Here is a 17554-nt window from a genome sequence, read left to right on the forward strand (position 1 = left end):
ATATAATTCTGACTTTGTGACCGTGTTCCATGAAAATGTGCAAACATGCAACACATTGACAGAACGGGATGAAGCATAACCCCCATTCAATTGATTTTTATCATTACCATCTAAAGTCATATGATAAAATCGTAAAAGTATGAGGAATACATTTTCTATTTTATTTATTAAGTGATTTACAACTGGATATGTTTAATATATTATGAGATGTTTCTTAAAAAAATACAAGCATTGATTGAACCACTACTGTTTCTTCAGGCTGAGTGGCTGTAACCTGTCAGAGGGATGCTGTGAGGAGTTATCATCAGTTCTCAGCTCCAGCTCCAGTTTAATAGAACTGGATCTCAGCAACAATGATCTGCAGGATTCAGGAGTGGCAAAGCTCTCATCTGGACTGAAGGATCCACACTGTACACTGGAGACCCTCATGTAAGTATTCCTGAAGCTGTTCAACAGATGATTATTTCAATTGTGAAGTAAACAGACATGGAGCTTAGACTAATTGTCTCTGCCAGGCCGAAGGCGTGGCCGAGACTATGTTTTGCACCTTGTCAGTGTGTGTCCGTCCGTCCATGTGTGTTTGTGTCCGTCCGTCTGTCAATGAGCATATAATCTCCGGCACCGTTGGCCCGATTAACGTTGATCAGAGCTATGGCTATGTTTTAGGCATCTTACCCCACCTCGATCAGTGATCGGACTCTCGGTTTGATCGATTCTCTGATTTTCCTATCAGACCAAGATCCAACTCCAAACATTCATGGATCCCACTCCTAGACTACAATCTCTGTTTGACAGGGACTCTCTCCAATCCAGGCAATTCATGGACAACATCAGGCAGTATAATGGTTTAGTATCAATGGCTTCCAGGAACGTCACTGGTAAGATAGTGGAGTTCAAAGGACAAGGACCAAAGACATTCAAGATGAGTGGCCAGATGTACCACATTACTCCACCTGCAATCTTTCCTGACAGTACAAAGATGCCCAAATTCTCACAAATCTTTGTCTTTGATCAAGATAATGAAATTAAGAACCGCCTTCATCAAGCAAAAGGAGATGAACTTATTATGAAAGACACATTGACCTTGATTCAAGATGAGTTAAAGACAGTCAATCGTTTATAAGAGGCCGATTTGTAAATTATAACTGGACCGATCGGCGTGAAACTTTGCACACACACTCCCTAGAGGCCAAGAAAAACCTTTAACCTGTATTTTTCACATCAGCATTTTATAGCGCCACCAGGAGGCCGACTTTTGCCAAACATTTTTTTTAATATTCCACCTACCGATTTTTTCCAAACACAACGCAAATTGGTACACAATATATTCACTCCAGAATAGTACTATAGTGACTTCATGGGACAAGATATGACCAAACTGCAAACGTTAAAACGACAGACGTGCGCCGTCTAAGTCAGGGATGTCTAACTCATTTTGGGGTCCGGGCCACATTGGTCAAAAGGTGACTTGATGTGGGCCGCAACCAGTTGCGGACGCGCATGTGCGCTCACACACATTCAGTTATACAGCATTGTTTTTCAGTCTGTTGTCTCAGTCACTGCCACTAACTACAGTATATCACTTTTAAAAATATATATTATGAAGAAGAATAGCTACTTCAATTATTAACATTAAAAACAAACAATGCAATTTGTAAGGAGCCCCAATAAACCATTTTGTGTGTGTGTGTGTGTGTGTGTGTGTGTGTGTGTGTGTGTGTGTGTGTGTGTGTGTGTGTGTGTGTGTGTGTGTGTGTGTGTGTGTGTGTGTGTGTGTGTGTGTGTGTGTGTAGGTTGTCAGGCTGTATGGTCACAGAGAAAGGCTGTTCTTATCTGGTCTCGGCTCTGAAGTCCAACTTCCATCTAAAAGTGTTGGATTTGAACTACAATCATCTAGACTCATCAGCAGAGCTACTGTCTACTCTACCACTGCAGACTCTCAGGTATGGAGAGACTTGCTGCCACTCACTTATTGCAAATGTATATCAGTAATTGTTTTTTATCACCAGAGACAATATGCAGGCCTGACTTTGTCTCCCCCATCCTCCCACCACCCCAGTGTCGACCATAGTGGAGAGAAGAGGCTGAAACCAGGTGTGAGGAAGTGTAAGTTTTATTCGTTATTCTGTTTTATTCATGAAATCAAAGCAGCACACATCCAGCTATGTAGATGAACAGCTCATAAACACAGCAGCATGTGACATTCACTCATTGATATCTTACTGTGAATTAAGATGAAACCATCAATATAATGTGCTGACGATATACTATCAATAAAGGCAGAAAAGCCACAAAAGAAAAGTGGGTCTGGTCTAATAGTTTAGTTAACCTAAAGCCCCCTCATGTGAGTATAGAGGGGAGTATGGGGGTTGGGGGACACTGGATAGCTCTCTGGGCACTTGGAGCACAGAAAATCAAAGTTATGGGGGCCAAGAAAGCCCTGTGCTTCTCTCCTCCAGGCAGATAATGCTGGGTCCTATGCCCAAGATAGACACTTGTGGGCGGACATAGGCAGTGAGGAGAGTTGGTCCCCGGTGGTGGTGTTTGTAAGACCTCCATGTTGTGCATGGCTGTGTGTCAGGCAGACAGAGATATCTCTATGTCAGACTGGCTCACAGGAGATCTGGTTGTTTCATGTTTGTCTAAGACCAGTAATATTACCAGGAGTCCCCACCCAGTAACTGATCATTATGGCCCAGAGGGTCCTGGGCTGTTCCCCTCTCCAAAGTTAAAAAGCTCTAGACCAAAAACACAGAGTCTGAGCATCGAGTGTATGTGGAAAGCAATGCTTGTCTGTCAGATAGCAGCAGGGACATGGTCCATTATGGGCCTGGAGGTCAGTTAGAGTAGGATTATAATGGGGAGACTGGAGCCCAGGGCATCATGGGTTGTTTCCACTCTTGCTTTTAAAAAGCAAAAAAATAATAATACTTTTGCAACAAGCAAAGGTGAACCCTATCCCCACCACACTCTACACCATCCCTGCCTATAGACACCCATGGTAGGTTCTGACATCTCTGCAGTAAACCACACCCTCTCCAGGCCCATAAGGTCCATGTCTCTCCATTGTATCCACACTGAGGAGCCCATCTTCCCCACAGCTGATGGTCCAGCTTAGTCCCCGAGTCTGGAGCTTTTCAAATCCGTAGAGGGGAGAGGGGGACAGCCCAGGACTTCCTGGACTTCTAGCCCCACTCTTACCTCCACATCCACTCCCACCCAGACCCCGCTCTACCACCCCAGCCCTGCTGCACTCCCGCACAGACCCTTTTACTGACCTCCACACCAGCACCCACTCCTCACCTCTGAGCTACCAGGCCCCTCGGTGACTTTGAGGCATTTGACATTGTGGAGCAGTATCTTTGAGAAATTGAAATAAAGAAATTAAACAGTTATGTACTCATCAATATACTGTATACTTTCACACAATAAATGGGTTTGTGACGAGAGGGAAAAGTGGGTGTGGTTGTTTTAATTTTCTGCCAAGGAGTGCTATTGGTGCAAAACAAGTGTTTGCAATTAATCCAGAATCATGAAAAACCCTAGTTTGACTCCAAACAAGCTACTTAAGGCAGAATTAAACATTTTAAAATGTTCCCACATAGTGTTGTGGGTACCCCAACATTCAGCAGCTGTCACCAGTTCCCTTATAGGCATTTTCCCCTTTTATTTTATTTTTTCATGTTTGTGTTACCAGACACCTTTCCAAACATATTGCTGAACACATTTATTGGTAAGGATTTTTATTTTTATTTTTTGCAATAACCCTGACTATATATATGGTTCCGAGCAGTTTCCCCAAATTTGATCTCAAATCAGAATATGGCATAATTGGATTCCCCATATATGAAAACCTTAAAAAGCTATTTGTTTCAAGTTTCCACCTTCTTTAGTCAAAAATGTATGTGTTTAATATATTTCAGCATAGTGGTGGCCGCCATCTTTAAATTGTCCATTTTGAGCATTAGCACTCATTTGAGTTGGACATACAACAGATTTGTATTCAGCACCCCTTAATACCCCTAGAAAACATGTATATCATAAATAAGCACATTTTCTGAAATTGTGCCTTGTCTACCACGGTTTATTACAAATTCCAGCTTAGTCTTGGTTGAACCCTGCCTATAACTGTGCTGTCCACATAGGATTCTAGAATTATACACTAAGGGTGAGATATTAGTACAATAGATCAAATAGATTGTATGTACAGTGATCCAAAAATGGAAATAAATATAGTTCCACATATGAACTAGATCCATTCAAGGCTATTACTATTACTGTACCTTATTAAATATCAGATGAATCACTGTTGGGTCTAGAGATGCCCTGTTTACTGTTTTCACACATGTATATACTTTAACCACACTATGCCCATGCCCATGGGACTGATGCCCGTTGGGAAAAAGTACATTTGAATTAACCACGTAAGCCCTATTTAAAATATAGTCAAAATAGCAGATCTACAAGCTCACAACATGTCAATTCAAGTCAAAGGAGCTTTATTGGCATGAGAAAACATACGTTTACATTGCCAAAGCAAGTGTCAAAATATAGTAAAAACTATTAGTAAAGTATGTAGAGTTGGAGGGTGTTCAGCATTGTGTCAAACAGAACTATGTCACATTAAAGGTCCTTACACACCGGGGGAGATTTTTTTCATGCGAATAATTCATCTTTTTATAAAAACCTTATAAAGTCAATTCACCGCATTTTCGCGGATATTCGCTGCCGACTGCTACCCCTCTGACCAATCAAAATGGTAGGCCAGGGGTCTTCAACAGGGGGTCGGGGACCCCTAGGGGGGTAGAGTTACTACAGGGGGTCCCCCAAACCTATGTGTGATAGAATATTTTCTCTCTTTTTGTTTGTTTTACACTAACCACTTGAACCCCAAGCATCCCTAATCTGGGGGGAACCTTCACCGAAAATAGCCGATCTACAAGCTGACATAGATAATATAGCTGATCTACAAGCTGATCTTGTAGATCAACCAAAATAGCCGCTCTACCGATCAAAATAGCCGATCTACAAGCTGACAACAGGTCGCGCTGTGACTCGTTGTCAGCTTGTAGATCTGCTATTGTTGGTGAAGAAGTTTGGTGTAGAGTCAAAAAAAGAAACACCAAGTACATGTGAGCCAAATGTCTTACTAAGTATTAGTTGGGGGTCCCTACTTCATCTCTCTCTCAGCTAAGGGGTGGAAGAAGTACTCAGATATTTTACTAAAGTAAACGTAGCAATACTGCAACATAGAAATACTCAGTTACGAGTAAAAGTCCGGAATTCAAAATGTACTTGAGTAAAAGTACAAACGTATTGGCATTAAAATATAATTAAAGTATCAACAGTAAAACTACAAAAATGTTTGAAAATAGCAGATCTACAAGCTCACAATGCGTCACATCGCGACGTGTTGTGAGCTTGTAGATCGGCTAGTTCCCAAATTAGTAGAGGCCCTAGGAGGGGTCCACGCGCGACTGCTTTTTTTTTTCTAGTCTGGATTTTTGGCATCCATAGGACCTCTAATATAGGGATTTGATGATCCCAAGGAAAGACATGGCCCAAAGTGTTTTTTTTCTCCAATGTTTTATTAACCCTATGAGACCATGCGGGATGTCTGGCTGGAACGCCGGCGAGACTGTCTTTCGGAGACTGTGGAACGCTCAAATTTAGACGTAGCCCATTCTAGTGCATCTTTAGACCACTGTAGTGCATCTGTAGACCACTTTAGTGCATCTGTAGACCACTGTAGTGCATCTGTAGACCACTGTAGTGCATCTGTAGACCACTGTAGTGCATCTTTAGACCACTGTAGTGCATCTTTAGACCACTCTAGTGCATCTGTAGACCACTGTAGTGCATCTGTAGACCACTGTAGTGCTTCTGTAGACCACTGTAGTGCATCTGTAGACCACTGTAGTGCATCTGTAGACCACTGTAGTGCTTCTGTAGACCACTGTAGTGCATCTGTAGACCACTGTAGTGCATATGTAGACCACTGTAGTGCATCTATAGACCACTGTAGTGCATCTGTAGACCACTGTAGTGCATCTGTAGACCACTGTAGTGCATCTATAGACCACTGTATTGCATCTATAGACCACTGTTGTGCATCTGTAGACCACTGTAGTGCATCTGTAGACCACTGTAGTGCATCTATAGACCACTGTATTGCATCTATAGACCACTGTATTGCATCTATAGACCACTGTTGTGCATCTTTAGACCACTGTAGTGCATCTTTAGACCACTGTAGTGCATCTATAGACCACTGTATTGCATCTATAGACCACTGTATTGCATCTATAGACCACTGTTGTGCATCTGTAGACCACTGTATTGCATCTATAGACCACTGTAGTGCATCTATAGACCACTGTAGTGCATCTATAGACCACTGTAGTGCATCTATAGACCACTGTAGTGCATCTATAGACCACTGTTGTGCATCTGTAGACCACTGTAGTGCATCTATAGACCACTGTAGTGCATCTTTAGACCACTGTAGTGCATCTGTAGACCACTGTATTGCATCTATAGACCACTGTATTGCATCTATAGACCACTGTATTGCATCTATAGACCACTGTAGTGCATCTATAGACCACTGTAGTGCATCTGTAGACCACTGTAGTGCATCTGTAGACCACTGTAGTGCATCTGTAGACCACTGTATTGCATCTATAGACCACTGTAGTGCATCTGTAGACCCCTGTAGTGCATCTTTAGACCACTGTATTGCATCTATAGACCACTGTATTGCATCTATAGACCACTGTAGTGCATCTGTAGACCACTGTAGTGCATCTGTAGACCACTGTATTGCATCTATAGACCACTGTAGTGCATCTGTAGACCACTGTATTGCATATGTAGACCACTGTAGTGCATCTATAGACCACTGTAGTGCATCTATAGACCACTGTAGTGCATCTATAGACCACGGTAGTGCATCTATAGACCACTGTAGTGCATCTGTAGACCACTGTAGTGCATCTATAGACCACTGTAGTGCATCTATAGACCACTGTAGTGCATCTGTAGACCACTGTAGTGCATCTGTAGACCACTTTAGTGCATCTGTAGACCACTGTAGTGCATCTGTAGACCACTGTAGTGCATCTGTAGACCACTGTAGTGCATCTGTAGACCACTGTAGTGCATCTATAGACCACTGTAGTGCATCTATAGACCACTGTTGTGCATCTGTAGACCACTGTAGTGCATCTGTAGACCACTGTAGTGTATCTATAGACCACTGTAGTGCATCTGTAGACCACTGTAGTGCATCTGTAGACCACTGTAGTGCATCTATAGACCACTGTATTGCATCTGTAGACCACTGTAGTGCATCTATAGACCACTGTAGTGAATCTGTAGACCACTGTAGTGCATCTGTAGACCACTGTCGTGCATCTGTAGACCACTGTAGTGCATCTGTAGACCACTGTAGTGTATCTGTAGAATTGTAGTATTTGATAATGTAGTATTTCTACATTGCAGTATTGATACTTTTACTTTATTTTAGTACTTTTCCCACTGCTCATAATCACTTGAGGATGTAGACTCCATTAGTGCATTTTCTTTTTAATATTATTGCATGGCTGTACTGAAATATTCAAAACATTGTGCATTTCAAAATGAGTGAAAATAGCAGATCTACAACAATGTGCTGTGAGCTTGTAGATCAGCTATTTTCACTGAAATGTTTTAGTGACAGTTATAAGTAAAACATCACACCCAGTGTGAAGTGAGCGCTGCCTTTGATGAGTTCATTTCATCAAGTTATATATGAACTAGAGGAACAATGTTCAATCTGTCCATTCATTTCAAGGCTGCTCCAAAAAAAGTATTTAACTCACTTTAACAGCAGTAAAGTATTTTTACTCACTTTAACAGCAGTAAAGTATTTTTTACTCACTTTAACAGCTGTAAAGTATTTCCATTCACTGCTGTAAAGTATTTCTACTCACTTTAACAGCTGTAAAGTATTTCCACTCACTTTAAACTGTAAAGTATTTATATTTACTTTAACAGCTGTAAAGTATTTTTACTCACTTTAACAGCTGTAAAGTATTTTACTCGGTTAACAGCTGTAAAGTATTTTTACTCACTTTGATTACTTTTTACCCACTAGTTACTTTTTAGTGACTTTAGTTAATTTTAAAAATGTTAAAAGTACTTTTACTCAAATTGTAGATCCGTCATTTAAGTGTGTGTGTGTGTGTGTGTGTGTGTGTGTGTGTGTGTGTGTGTGTGTGTGTGTGTGTGTGTGTGTGTGTGTGTGTGTGTGTGTGTGTGTGTGTGTGTGTGTGTGTGTGTGTGTGTGTGTGTCTTAAAGTGGTGCAGATGTTGCACTGTGTCTCCGGTTTGTGTTGAATTAGTGTAACTGGTTCCAATCAGCCGCAGCTGTTGACACCGTGCTCACACATACACACAAACACACATACACACACGGTCAGTTTTTGTAGCGGTTGGCACCACTCCAAAAAGAATACTCAAGTACAATACTCACATCAGTATAATATTCATATGATGATGATGATGATGATGATTCTTCTCATCACCTTCTCTTCTTCTTCTCCTTCTTCTTCTTCTTCTTATGTATTTTATGAAGTAGTATATGATAGTAAACTGGTGTTGTATTGTATGTTGTTCTCTCATCAGATGTGTGTGAACTCACACTGGATCCAAACACAGCACACAGCTACCTCTCTCTGTCTGAGAACAACAGGAAGGTGACACATGATAGAGAGGATCATCATTATCCTGATCATCCAGACAGATTTAAGACCAAGACACAGGTGATGTGTAGAGAGAGTCTGACTGGACTCTGTTACTGGGAGGTAGAGTGGAGTAGATCTGTTTCTATAGCAGTGACATACAGAGGAATCAACAGACAGGGTGATGACAGTGGGTTTGGAGACAATGACAAGTCCTGGAGTCTGGACTGTGATGGTGTTATTAACAGATACACTGTGAGTCACAATAAGAAGGACACTGTCCTCCCTGTCAGTCCCTCCTCCTCTGGTAGAGTATCAGTGCATGGAGGAGGTAGAGTACCAGGAGGTAGAGTATCAGTGTATGTAGACTGGTCTGCTGGCACTGTGTCCTTCTACCCAGTGACCTCTGACACACTGACACACCTGTACACCTTCCAGACCACATTCACTGAACCGCTCTATGCTGGGTTCAGCTTCTGGGTGGGGAAGGGCTCCTCAGTGTCTCTGTGTGAGATATAGGAGGAGGAGAGGAGAGGAGGGAGAGGGGGAGGATAGTAACAGGGTTTGTGTGTGTGTGTGTGTGTGTGTGTGTGTGTGTGTGTGTGTGTGTGTGTGTGTGTGTGTGTGTGTGTGTGTGTATAAATCAGGCATTACGACGCCATCAAAATCGTATGATATTGAGTATCTAGTAGTAGTACTAAAACTGGAATAAAACATTTCAGATGACAAAAATATGACTACACGGACACACACACACACACACACACACACACACACACACACACACACACACACACACACACACACACACACACACAGTGTAATATCACTGTTTTACATTGTAAATAAATCAGGATTATTAAAACAGGGTCAGTGGTGGAAAGTAACTAAGTAGATTTACTCAAGTACTGTACTCAAGTACAGTTTTGAGGCATGTTTTACTTTACTGGAGTATTTCCAATTTTCAGTACTTTTACTTCTACTCCACTACATCTCAGAGACAAATATTGTACTTTTACTCCATTACAATTATTTGAAAACTTCAGTTACTAGTTACTTTGCAGATTAGAATTCTCAGCTCTATTTAAACTTTAGCTATTTTCAAAATATTTTAATACATTTGATAATTACCTTGTGAAAGGGGACATTCTGCCTAAAGAGTACTTTTACTTTTGGTACTTTAAGTACATTTTGATACCAATACTTTTTTACTTTTACTCAAGTATTTTTTTATTCCGGACTTTCACTTGTAACAGAGTATTTTACATTGCAGTATTAATACTTTTACTTAAGTAGAACATCTGTGAGTACTTTTTCCACCACTGATCAGGGTGAATATAATTAAGTCTATGTAGAATAATTTATCATTTGACTCATAAACAACATGGACATTTAATAGTGAAACATGTAGAATAATTTATCATTTGACTCATAAACAACATGGACATTTAATAGTGAAATATGTAGAATGATTTATCATTTGACTCATAAACAACAAGGACATTTAATAGTGAAATATGTAGAATCATTTATCATTTGACTCATAAACAACATGGACATTTAATAGTGAAATATGTAGAATCATTTATCATTTGACTCATAAACAACATGGACATTTAATAGTGAAATATGTAGAATCATTTATCATTTGACTCATAAACAACATGGACATTTAATAGTGAAATATGTAGAATAATTTATCATTTGACTCATAAACAACATGGACATTTAATAGTGAAATATGTAGAATAATTTATCATTTGACTCATAAACAACATGGACATTTAATAGTGAAATATGTAGAATCATTTATCATTTGACTCATAAACAACATGGACATTTAATAGTGAAATATGTAGAATCATTTATCATTTGACTCATAAACAACATGGACATTTAATAGTGAAATATGTAGAATCATTTATCAGAGTTTAGACCAGGGGTAGACAACCTTAGGCACGGTGCCAACATTGGCACAGAGGAGGGTGATCACTGACACACTGGCATAAGTGTGAGAGAGAGGGTTTTATTTATTCAAATATATTTCAAATATAAATATTGAACTTTTGACTCTACATTTCTAGGAAGGGATTCTTGAGATCCAAACTTACAGAAATTAATTATGAATTAACCACTTAAGCTCTGTTTGAAAATAGCAGATCTACAAGCTCACAATGCATTGCACTTATGGTGCAGTGTGAGCTTGTAGATCTGCTATTTTCACTATTTTTTAAAAGTTCTGGATTTTCATGTTCTACATTTTAATAGAGCAATGCATTGATACTAAAAAAATATATCGTACTTTCTACTTGAGTATTTACTTGAGTATAGAGTATAGAGGCTCAGGAGGTAGAGCGGCCGCTTGGGAAACAGAAGGTTGCTAGTTGAATCCCGGCTCCCCCAGTGTTAGTGTCAAAGTGTCCTTGAGCAACACACTGAACCCCTGATTGCTCCCACTTAAGTTCAGTCCTCAAGTAACTGTCCACCACTGCTTGTATGAATACAATGTAATGATGATTCTATTTAGACTTTGTACATATGCTTTATATGGGCTTCAGAGTGTGAAGATTGACCCATATGTTTTGTTTTGCATTTGTTTAACATGTTTAACATCATAATCCATCCATAATGCATAGATTCAACAGTACATTTATTATGGGATGTTGTTGCTTTTTTAAACTCTGTCATAGAAAGTTTTGCTCTGATGAAAACCAGTCGTTGAAACATGTTGATGTTTGAACTTTTGCTACAAATAAAGTCCTTTTACATCAACGATTCTCCTCCTGGTTTGTGACTGCTCACATCTTTATCTGTTTGCTTCTAATGACCATGATGTTTATTTACACACATCACACACTGTGAGCTTGTAGATCTGATATTTTCACTAGTCTGGGTTCCAGGTAAACGGCTCATATGGAGCTAAAAGCTTTGGGAACCATCTGTGATAACCCATTAAGACCGGGAACGCATCTGTGTCATTGTAAGATGTCTTTGGGCTATTGAAAAATAGCAGATATACAAGCTCGTATCGCGGCACCGAGTGCCGCGATACGAGCTTGTAGATCTGCTATTTTGGAAAAATCGTGAACATTTGTGCAAATCTTTGAATATATATATTTAAAGCGAACATTTGTCAATGTTGTTCCAGAGACCTCCAGAAGCAAAGAATTGAGTTACAGATATATATATTCAAAGATTTGCACAAACGTTCAAGCTTTTTAAAAAATAGCAGATCTACAAGCTCGTAGCGCGGCACTCGGTGCCGCGCTACGAGCTTGTAGATCTGCTATTATGTATTTGTCCACTGACAAATACATATCATTTTGGGGGTCCTTGACATGAAGAAAGTTTGAAAACCACTGATATTATATAGCACCATATATTTTTTTCCCCAAAAAAACTGTTAGGATTTAGAAGACATTTGTAAAATCCCCAGAAGCAAAGATTTGAGTTAAAAATGTTCACTACAGACAGACAGACAGACAGACAGACAGACAGACAGACTGCTCAACATCACATCATGCTGTGTCTGCTAATGAACACTAGATGGCGTCCAAACATCAGATTTCAGTGTGTAAATGTACAAGTCACAAAGACTTGTAAACACCCATTAAATACTACTGACCAAATACACAACATCAACAACACACTGTAACAAACACAACTCTACCAAATAGACCTACACAACAACACACTGTAACAAACACATCTCTACTAAAAACACAACAACACACAACAACAAGTACAGGTATGAAAATGTACTTAAAGTACCAAAAGTAAAAGTACTAAAATGTTTGAAAATAGATCTACAAGCTCACAATGCGTCGCGCTGCGACGCGTTGTGAGCTTGTAGATCTGCTATTTTCAAATAGATTAGGTATAAGATGGCGCTAAAGTGGTTAATGTATGTTTCATAATTTATATCTGCAAAGTAACTAGTAACTAAAGTTTTCAAGTAATTGTTGTGGAGTAAAGGTACAATATTATTTCTACAAACGTCATCCTAACGGTTTTCTGAAATACGTTGCTATAATTTTATCAGTGGAGCTCAAAACCTTTTCATGTCAAGGACCCCCTAAGATGATACGTATAGGCTATTTGGCTGTGGACCCCCATCTCAATATTTTGTTCCAGGTACCCCCAGAATCTGCAGCGCCCGGCCTTTTAATAGATATAATAATACATTAATAAATAAACTGAAATCATTCATGAACTGTAACTTTGTACACTCTCAGAGTTACAGACCTGTAAGGGTCCATTTGGTTCCATGTGTACACTCTCAGAGTTGAAGACCTGTAAGGTCTCTCTATTACGGATCGATCCGGAATTCCTCCACAATACACATGCACACTGTGTGCATCTACAGTGTTTGTACCAGTGTTGATTTCGTCGACCGAAACTTGTCGACTACCTTTTTTCACTGACGAAAACTAAATAAAAACTAAGCTATGACGACTAAAACTAAGACTAAATGTACTGACGAATAAAAACTAGACTAAAATGTCAGTGAGGGTCTAGTGGAGAAGAGATCCAGTAGAACTAAGACTAGCGGAGAAGAGATCCAGTAGAACTAAGACTAGTGGAGAAGAGATCCAGTAGAACTAAGACTAGCGGAGAAGAGATCCAGTAGAACTAAGACTAGTGGAGAAGAGATCCAGTAGAACTAAGACTAGCGGAGAAGAGATCCAGTAGAACTAAGACTAGTGGAGAAGAGATCCAGTAGAACTAAGACTAGTGGAGAAGAGATCCAGTAGAACTAAGACTAGTGGAGAAGAGATCCAGTAGAACTAAGACTAGTGGAGAAGAGATCCAGTGTAACTAAGACTAGAGGAGAAGAGATCCAGTGTAACTAAGACTAGAGGAGAAGAGATCCAGTGTAACTAAGACTGGAGGAGAAGAGATCCAGTGTAACTAAGACTAGAGGAGAAGAGATCCAGTAGAACTAAGACTAGAGGAGAAGAGATCCAGTAGAACTAAGACTAGCGGAGAAGAGATCCAGTAGAACTAAGACTAGCGGAGAAGAGATCCAGTAGAACTAAGACTAGAGGAGAAGAGATCCAGTAGAACTAAGACTAGAGTAGAAGAGCTCCAGTAGAACTAAGACTAGAGGAGAAGAGATCCAGTAGAACTATTGTGGAAAAGAGATCCAATAGTACTAAGACTAGCGGAGAAGAGATCCAGTAGAACTAAGACTAGCGGAGAAGAGATCCAGTAGAACTAAGACTAGTGGAAAAGAGATCCAGTAGAACTAAGACTAGTGGAGAAGAGATCCAGAAGAACTAAGACTAGTGGAGAAGAGATCCAGTAGAACTAAGACTAATAATAATAATAATAATAAACTTTATTTGTATAGCACCTTTCATGACATGAAATGCAGCTCAAAGTGCTTTACAGAGCAAGAATACAATTACAGTTAGAACCAATTTAACAATAAAGCAAACAAAAATAAAATAAAATAAAATAAAAGTGGAGAAGAGTGGAGAAGAGATCCAGTAGAACTAAGACTAGTGGAGAAGAGATCCAGTAGAACTAAGACTAGTGGAGAAGAGATCCAGTAGAACTAAGACTAGTGGAGAAGAGATCCAGTGTAACTAAGACTAGTGGAGAAGAGATCCAGTAGAACTAAGACTAGTGGAGAAGAGATCCAGTAGAACTAAGACTAGTGGAGAAGAGATCCAGTAGAACTAAGACTAGTGGAGAAGAGATCCAGTAGAACTAAGACTAGTGGAGAAGAGATCCAGTAGATCTAAGACTAGTGGAGAAGAGATCCAGTAGAACTAAGACTAGTGGAGAAGAGATCCAGTAGAACTAAGACTAGTGGAGAAGAGATCCAGTAGAACTAAGACTAGTGGAGAAGAGATCCAGTAGAACTAAGACTAGTGGAGAAGAGATCCAGTAGAACTAAGACTAGTGGAGAAGAGATCCAGTAGAACTAAGACTAGAGGGACTAGAGGAGAAGAGATCCAGTAGAAATAAGACTAGTGGAGAAGAGATCCAGTAGAACTAAGACTAGTGGAGAAGAGATCCAGTACAACTAAGTCTAGTGGAGAAGAGATCCAGTAGAACTAAGACTAGTGGAGAAGAGATCCAGATAGAACTAAGACTAGTGGAGAAGAGATCCAGTAGAACTAAGACTAGTGGAGAAGAGATCCAGTAGAACTAAGACTAGTGGAAAAGAGATCCAGTAGAACTAAGACTAGTGGAAAAGAGATCCAGTAGAACTAAGACTAGTGGAGAAGAGATCCAGTAGAAATAAGACTAGTGGAGAAGAGATCCAGTAGAACTAAGACTAGTGGAAAAGAGATCCAGTAGAACTAAGACTGGAGGAGAAGAGATCCAGTGTAACTAAGACTAGAGGAGAAGAGATCCAGTAGAACTAAGACTAGAGGAGAAGAGATCCAGTAGAACTAAGACTAGCGGAGAAGAGATCCAGTAGAACTAAGACTAGCGGAGAAGAGATCCAGTAGAACTAAGACTAGAGGAGAAGAGATCCAGTAGAACTAAGACTAGAGTAGAAGAGCTCCAGTAGAACTAAGACTAGAGGAGAAGAGATCCAGTAGAACTATTGTGGAAAAGAGATCCAATAGTACTAAGACTAGCGGAGAAGAGATCCAGTAGAACTAAGACTAGCGGAGAAGAGATCCAGTAGAACTAAGACTAGTGGAAAAGAGATCCAGTAGAACTAAGACTAGTGGAGAAGAGATCCAGAAGAACTAAGACTAGTGGAGAAGAGATCCAGTAGAACTAAGACTAATAATAATAATAATAATAAACTTTATTTGTATAGCACCTTTCATGACATGAAATGCAGCTCAAAGTGCTTTACAGAGCAAGAATACAATTACAGTTAGAACCAATTTAACAATAAAGCAAACAAAAATAAAATAAAATAAAATAAAAGTGGAGAAGAGTGGAGAAGAGATCCAGTAGAACTAAGACTAGTGGAGAAGAGATCCAGTAGAACTAAGACTAGTGGAGAAGAGATCCAGTAGAACTAAGACTAGTGGAGAAGAGATCCAGTGTAACTAAGACTAGTGGAGAAGAGATCCAGTAGAACTAAGACTAGTGGAGAAGAGATCCAGTAGAACTAAGACTAGTGGAGAAGAGATCCAGTAGAACTAAGACTAGTGGAGAAGAGATCCAGTAGAACTAAGACTAGTGGAGAAGAGATCCAGTAGATCTAAGACTAGTGGAGAAGAGATCCAGTAGAACTAAGACTAGTGGAGAAGAGATCCAGTAGAACTAAGACTAGTGGAGAAGAGATCCAGTAGAACTAAGACTAGTGGAGAAGAGATCCAGTAGAACTAAGACTAGTGGAGAAGAGATCCAGTAGAACTAAGACTAGTGGAGAAGAGATCCAGTAGAACTAAGACTAGAGGGACTAGAGGAGAAGAGATCCAGTAGAACTAAGACTAGTGGAGAAGAGATCCAGTAGAACTAAGACTAGTGGAGAAGAGATCCAGTACAACTAAGACTAGTGGAAAAGAGATCCAGTAGAACTAAGACTAGTGGAAAAGAGATCCAGTAGAACTAAGACTAGTGGAGAAGAGATCCAGTAGAACTAAGACTAGTGGAGAAGAGATCCAGTAGAACTAAGACTAGTGGAAAAGAGATCCAGTAGAACTAAGACTAGTGGAAAAGAGATCCAGTAGAACTAAGACTAGTGGAAAAGAGATCCAGTAGAACTAAGACTAGTGGAGAAGAGATCCAGTAGAAATAAGACTAGTGGAGAAGAGATCCAGTAGAACTAAGACTAGTGGAAAAGAGATCCAGTAGAACTAAGACTAGTGGAAAAGAGATCCAGTAGAACTAAGACTAGTGGAGAAGAGATCCAGTAGAACTAAGACTAGTGGAGAAGAGATCCAGTAGAACTAAGACTAGTGGAGAAGAGATCCAGTAGAACTAAGACTAGTGGAGAAGAGATCCAGTAGAACTAAGACTAGTGGAGAAGAGATCCAGTAGAACTAAGACTAGTGGAGAAGAGATCCAGTAGAACTAAGACTAGTGGAGAAGAGATCCAGTAGAACTAAGACTAGTGGAGAACAGATCCAGTAGAACTAAGACTAGTGGAGAACAGATCCAGTAGAACTAAGACTAGAGGGACTAGAGGAGAAGAGATCCAGTAGAAATAAGACTAGTGGAGAAGAGATCCAGTACAACTAAGACTAGTGGAGAAGAGATCCAGTAGAACTAAGACTAGAGGGACTAGTGGAGAAGAGATCCAGTAGAACTAAGACTAGTGGAGAAGAGATCCAGTACAACTAAGACTAGTGGAGAAGAGATCCAGTAGAACTAAGACTAGTGGAGAAGAGATCCAGTACAACTAAGACTAGTGGAGAAGAGATCCAGTAGAACTAAGACTAGTGGAGAAGAGATCCAGTGTAATTAAGACTAGTGGAGAAGAGATCCAGTAGAACTAAGACTAGTGGAGAAGAGATCCAGTAGAACTAAGACTAGTGGAAAAGAGATCCAGTAGAACTAAGACTAGTGGAGAAGAGATCCAGTAGAACTAAGACTAGTGGAGAAGAGATTCAGTAGAACTAAGACTAGTGGAGAAGAGATCCAGTAGAACTAAGACTAGTGGAGAAGAGATCCAGTACAACTAAGACCAGTGGAGAAGAGATCCTGTAGAACTAAGACTATTGGAGAAGAGATCCAGTAGAACTAAGACTAGTGGAGAAGAGATCCAGTAGAACTAAGACTAGTGGAGAAGAGATCCAGTAGAACTAAGACTAGTGGAGAAGAGATCCAGTAGAACTAAGAGTAGAGGGACTAGAGGAGAAGAGATCCAGTAGAACTAAGACTAGTGGAGAAGAGATCCAGTAGAACTA

General features: G+C 40.0%; 1 protein-coding gene across 4 annotated transcripts in view; it reads left to right on the forward strand.

Annotated features, from left to right (window-relative positions):
* LOC308080949 (protein NLRC3-like) overlaps positions 1 to 17554 on the forward strand; it is an 80519-nt gene that overhangs the window by 41398 nt on the left and 21567 nt on the right. For 2 of the 4 annotated variants that reach the window (XM_080423073.1, XM_080423074.1), the window contains 3 exons: positions 259 to 429; positions 1794 to 1943; positions 2060 to 2106. In XM_080423073.1, coding sequence (XP_080279199.1) covers positions 259 to 429; positions 1794 to 1943; positions 2060 to 2106 — 368 coding nt within the window. Of the gene's footprint in view, positions 1 to 258; positions 430 to 1793; positions 1944 to 2059; positions 2107 to 8667; positions 11464 to 17554 lie in introns of those variants that run through there. The other 2 variants (XM_080423076.1, XM_080423075.1) reach the window with 2 other exon arrangements.

The sequence above is a fragment of the Gymnoscopelus braueri genome (assembly GCF_963280865.1).
Source record: "Gymnoscopelus braueri genome assembly, chromosome: 24".
NCBI lineage: Eukaryota > Metazoa > Chordata > Actinopteri > Myctophiformes > Myctophidae > Gymnoscopelus > Gymnoscopelus braueri.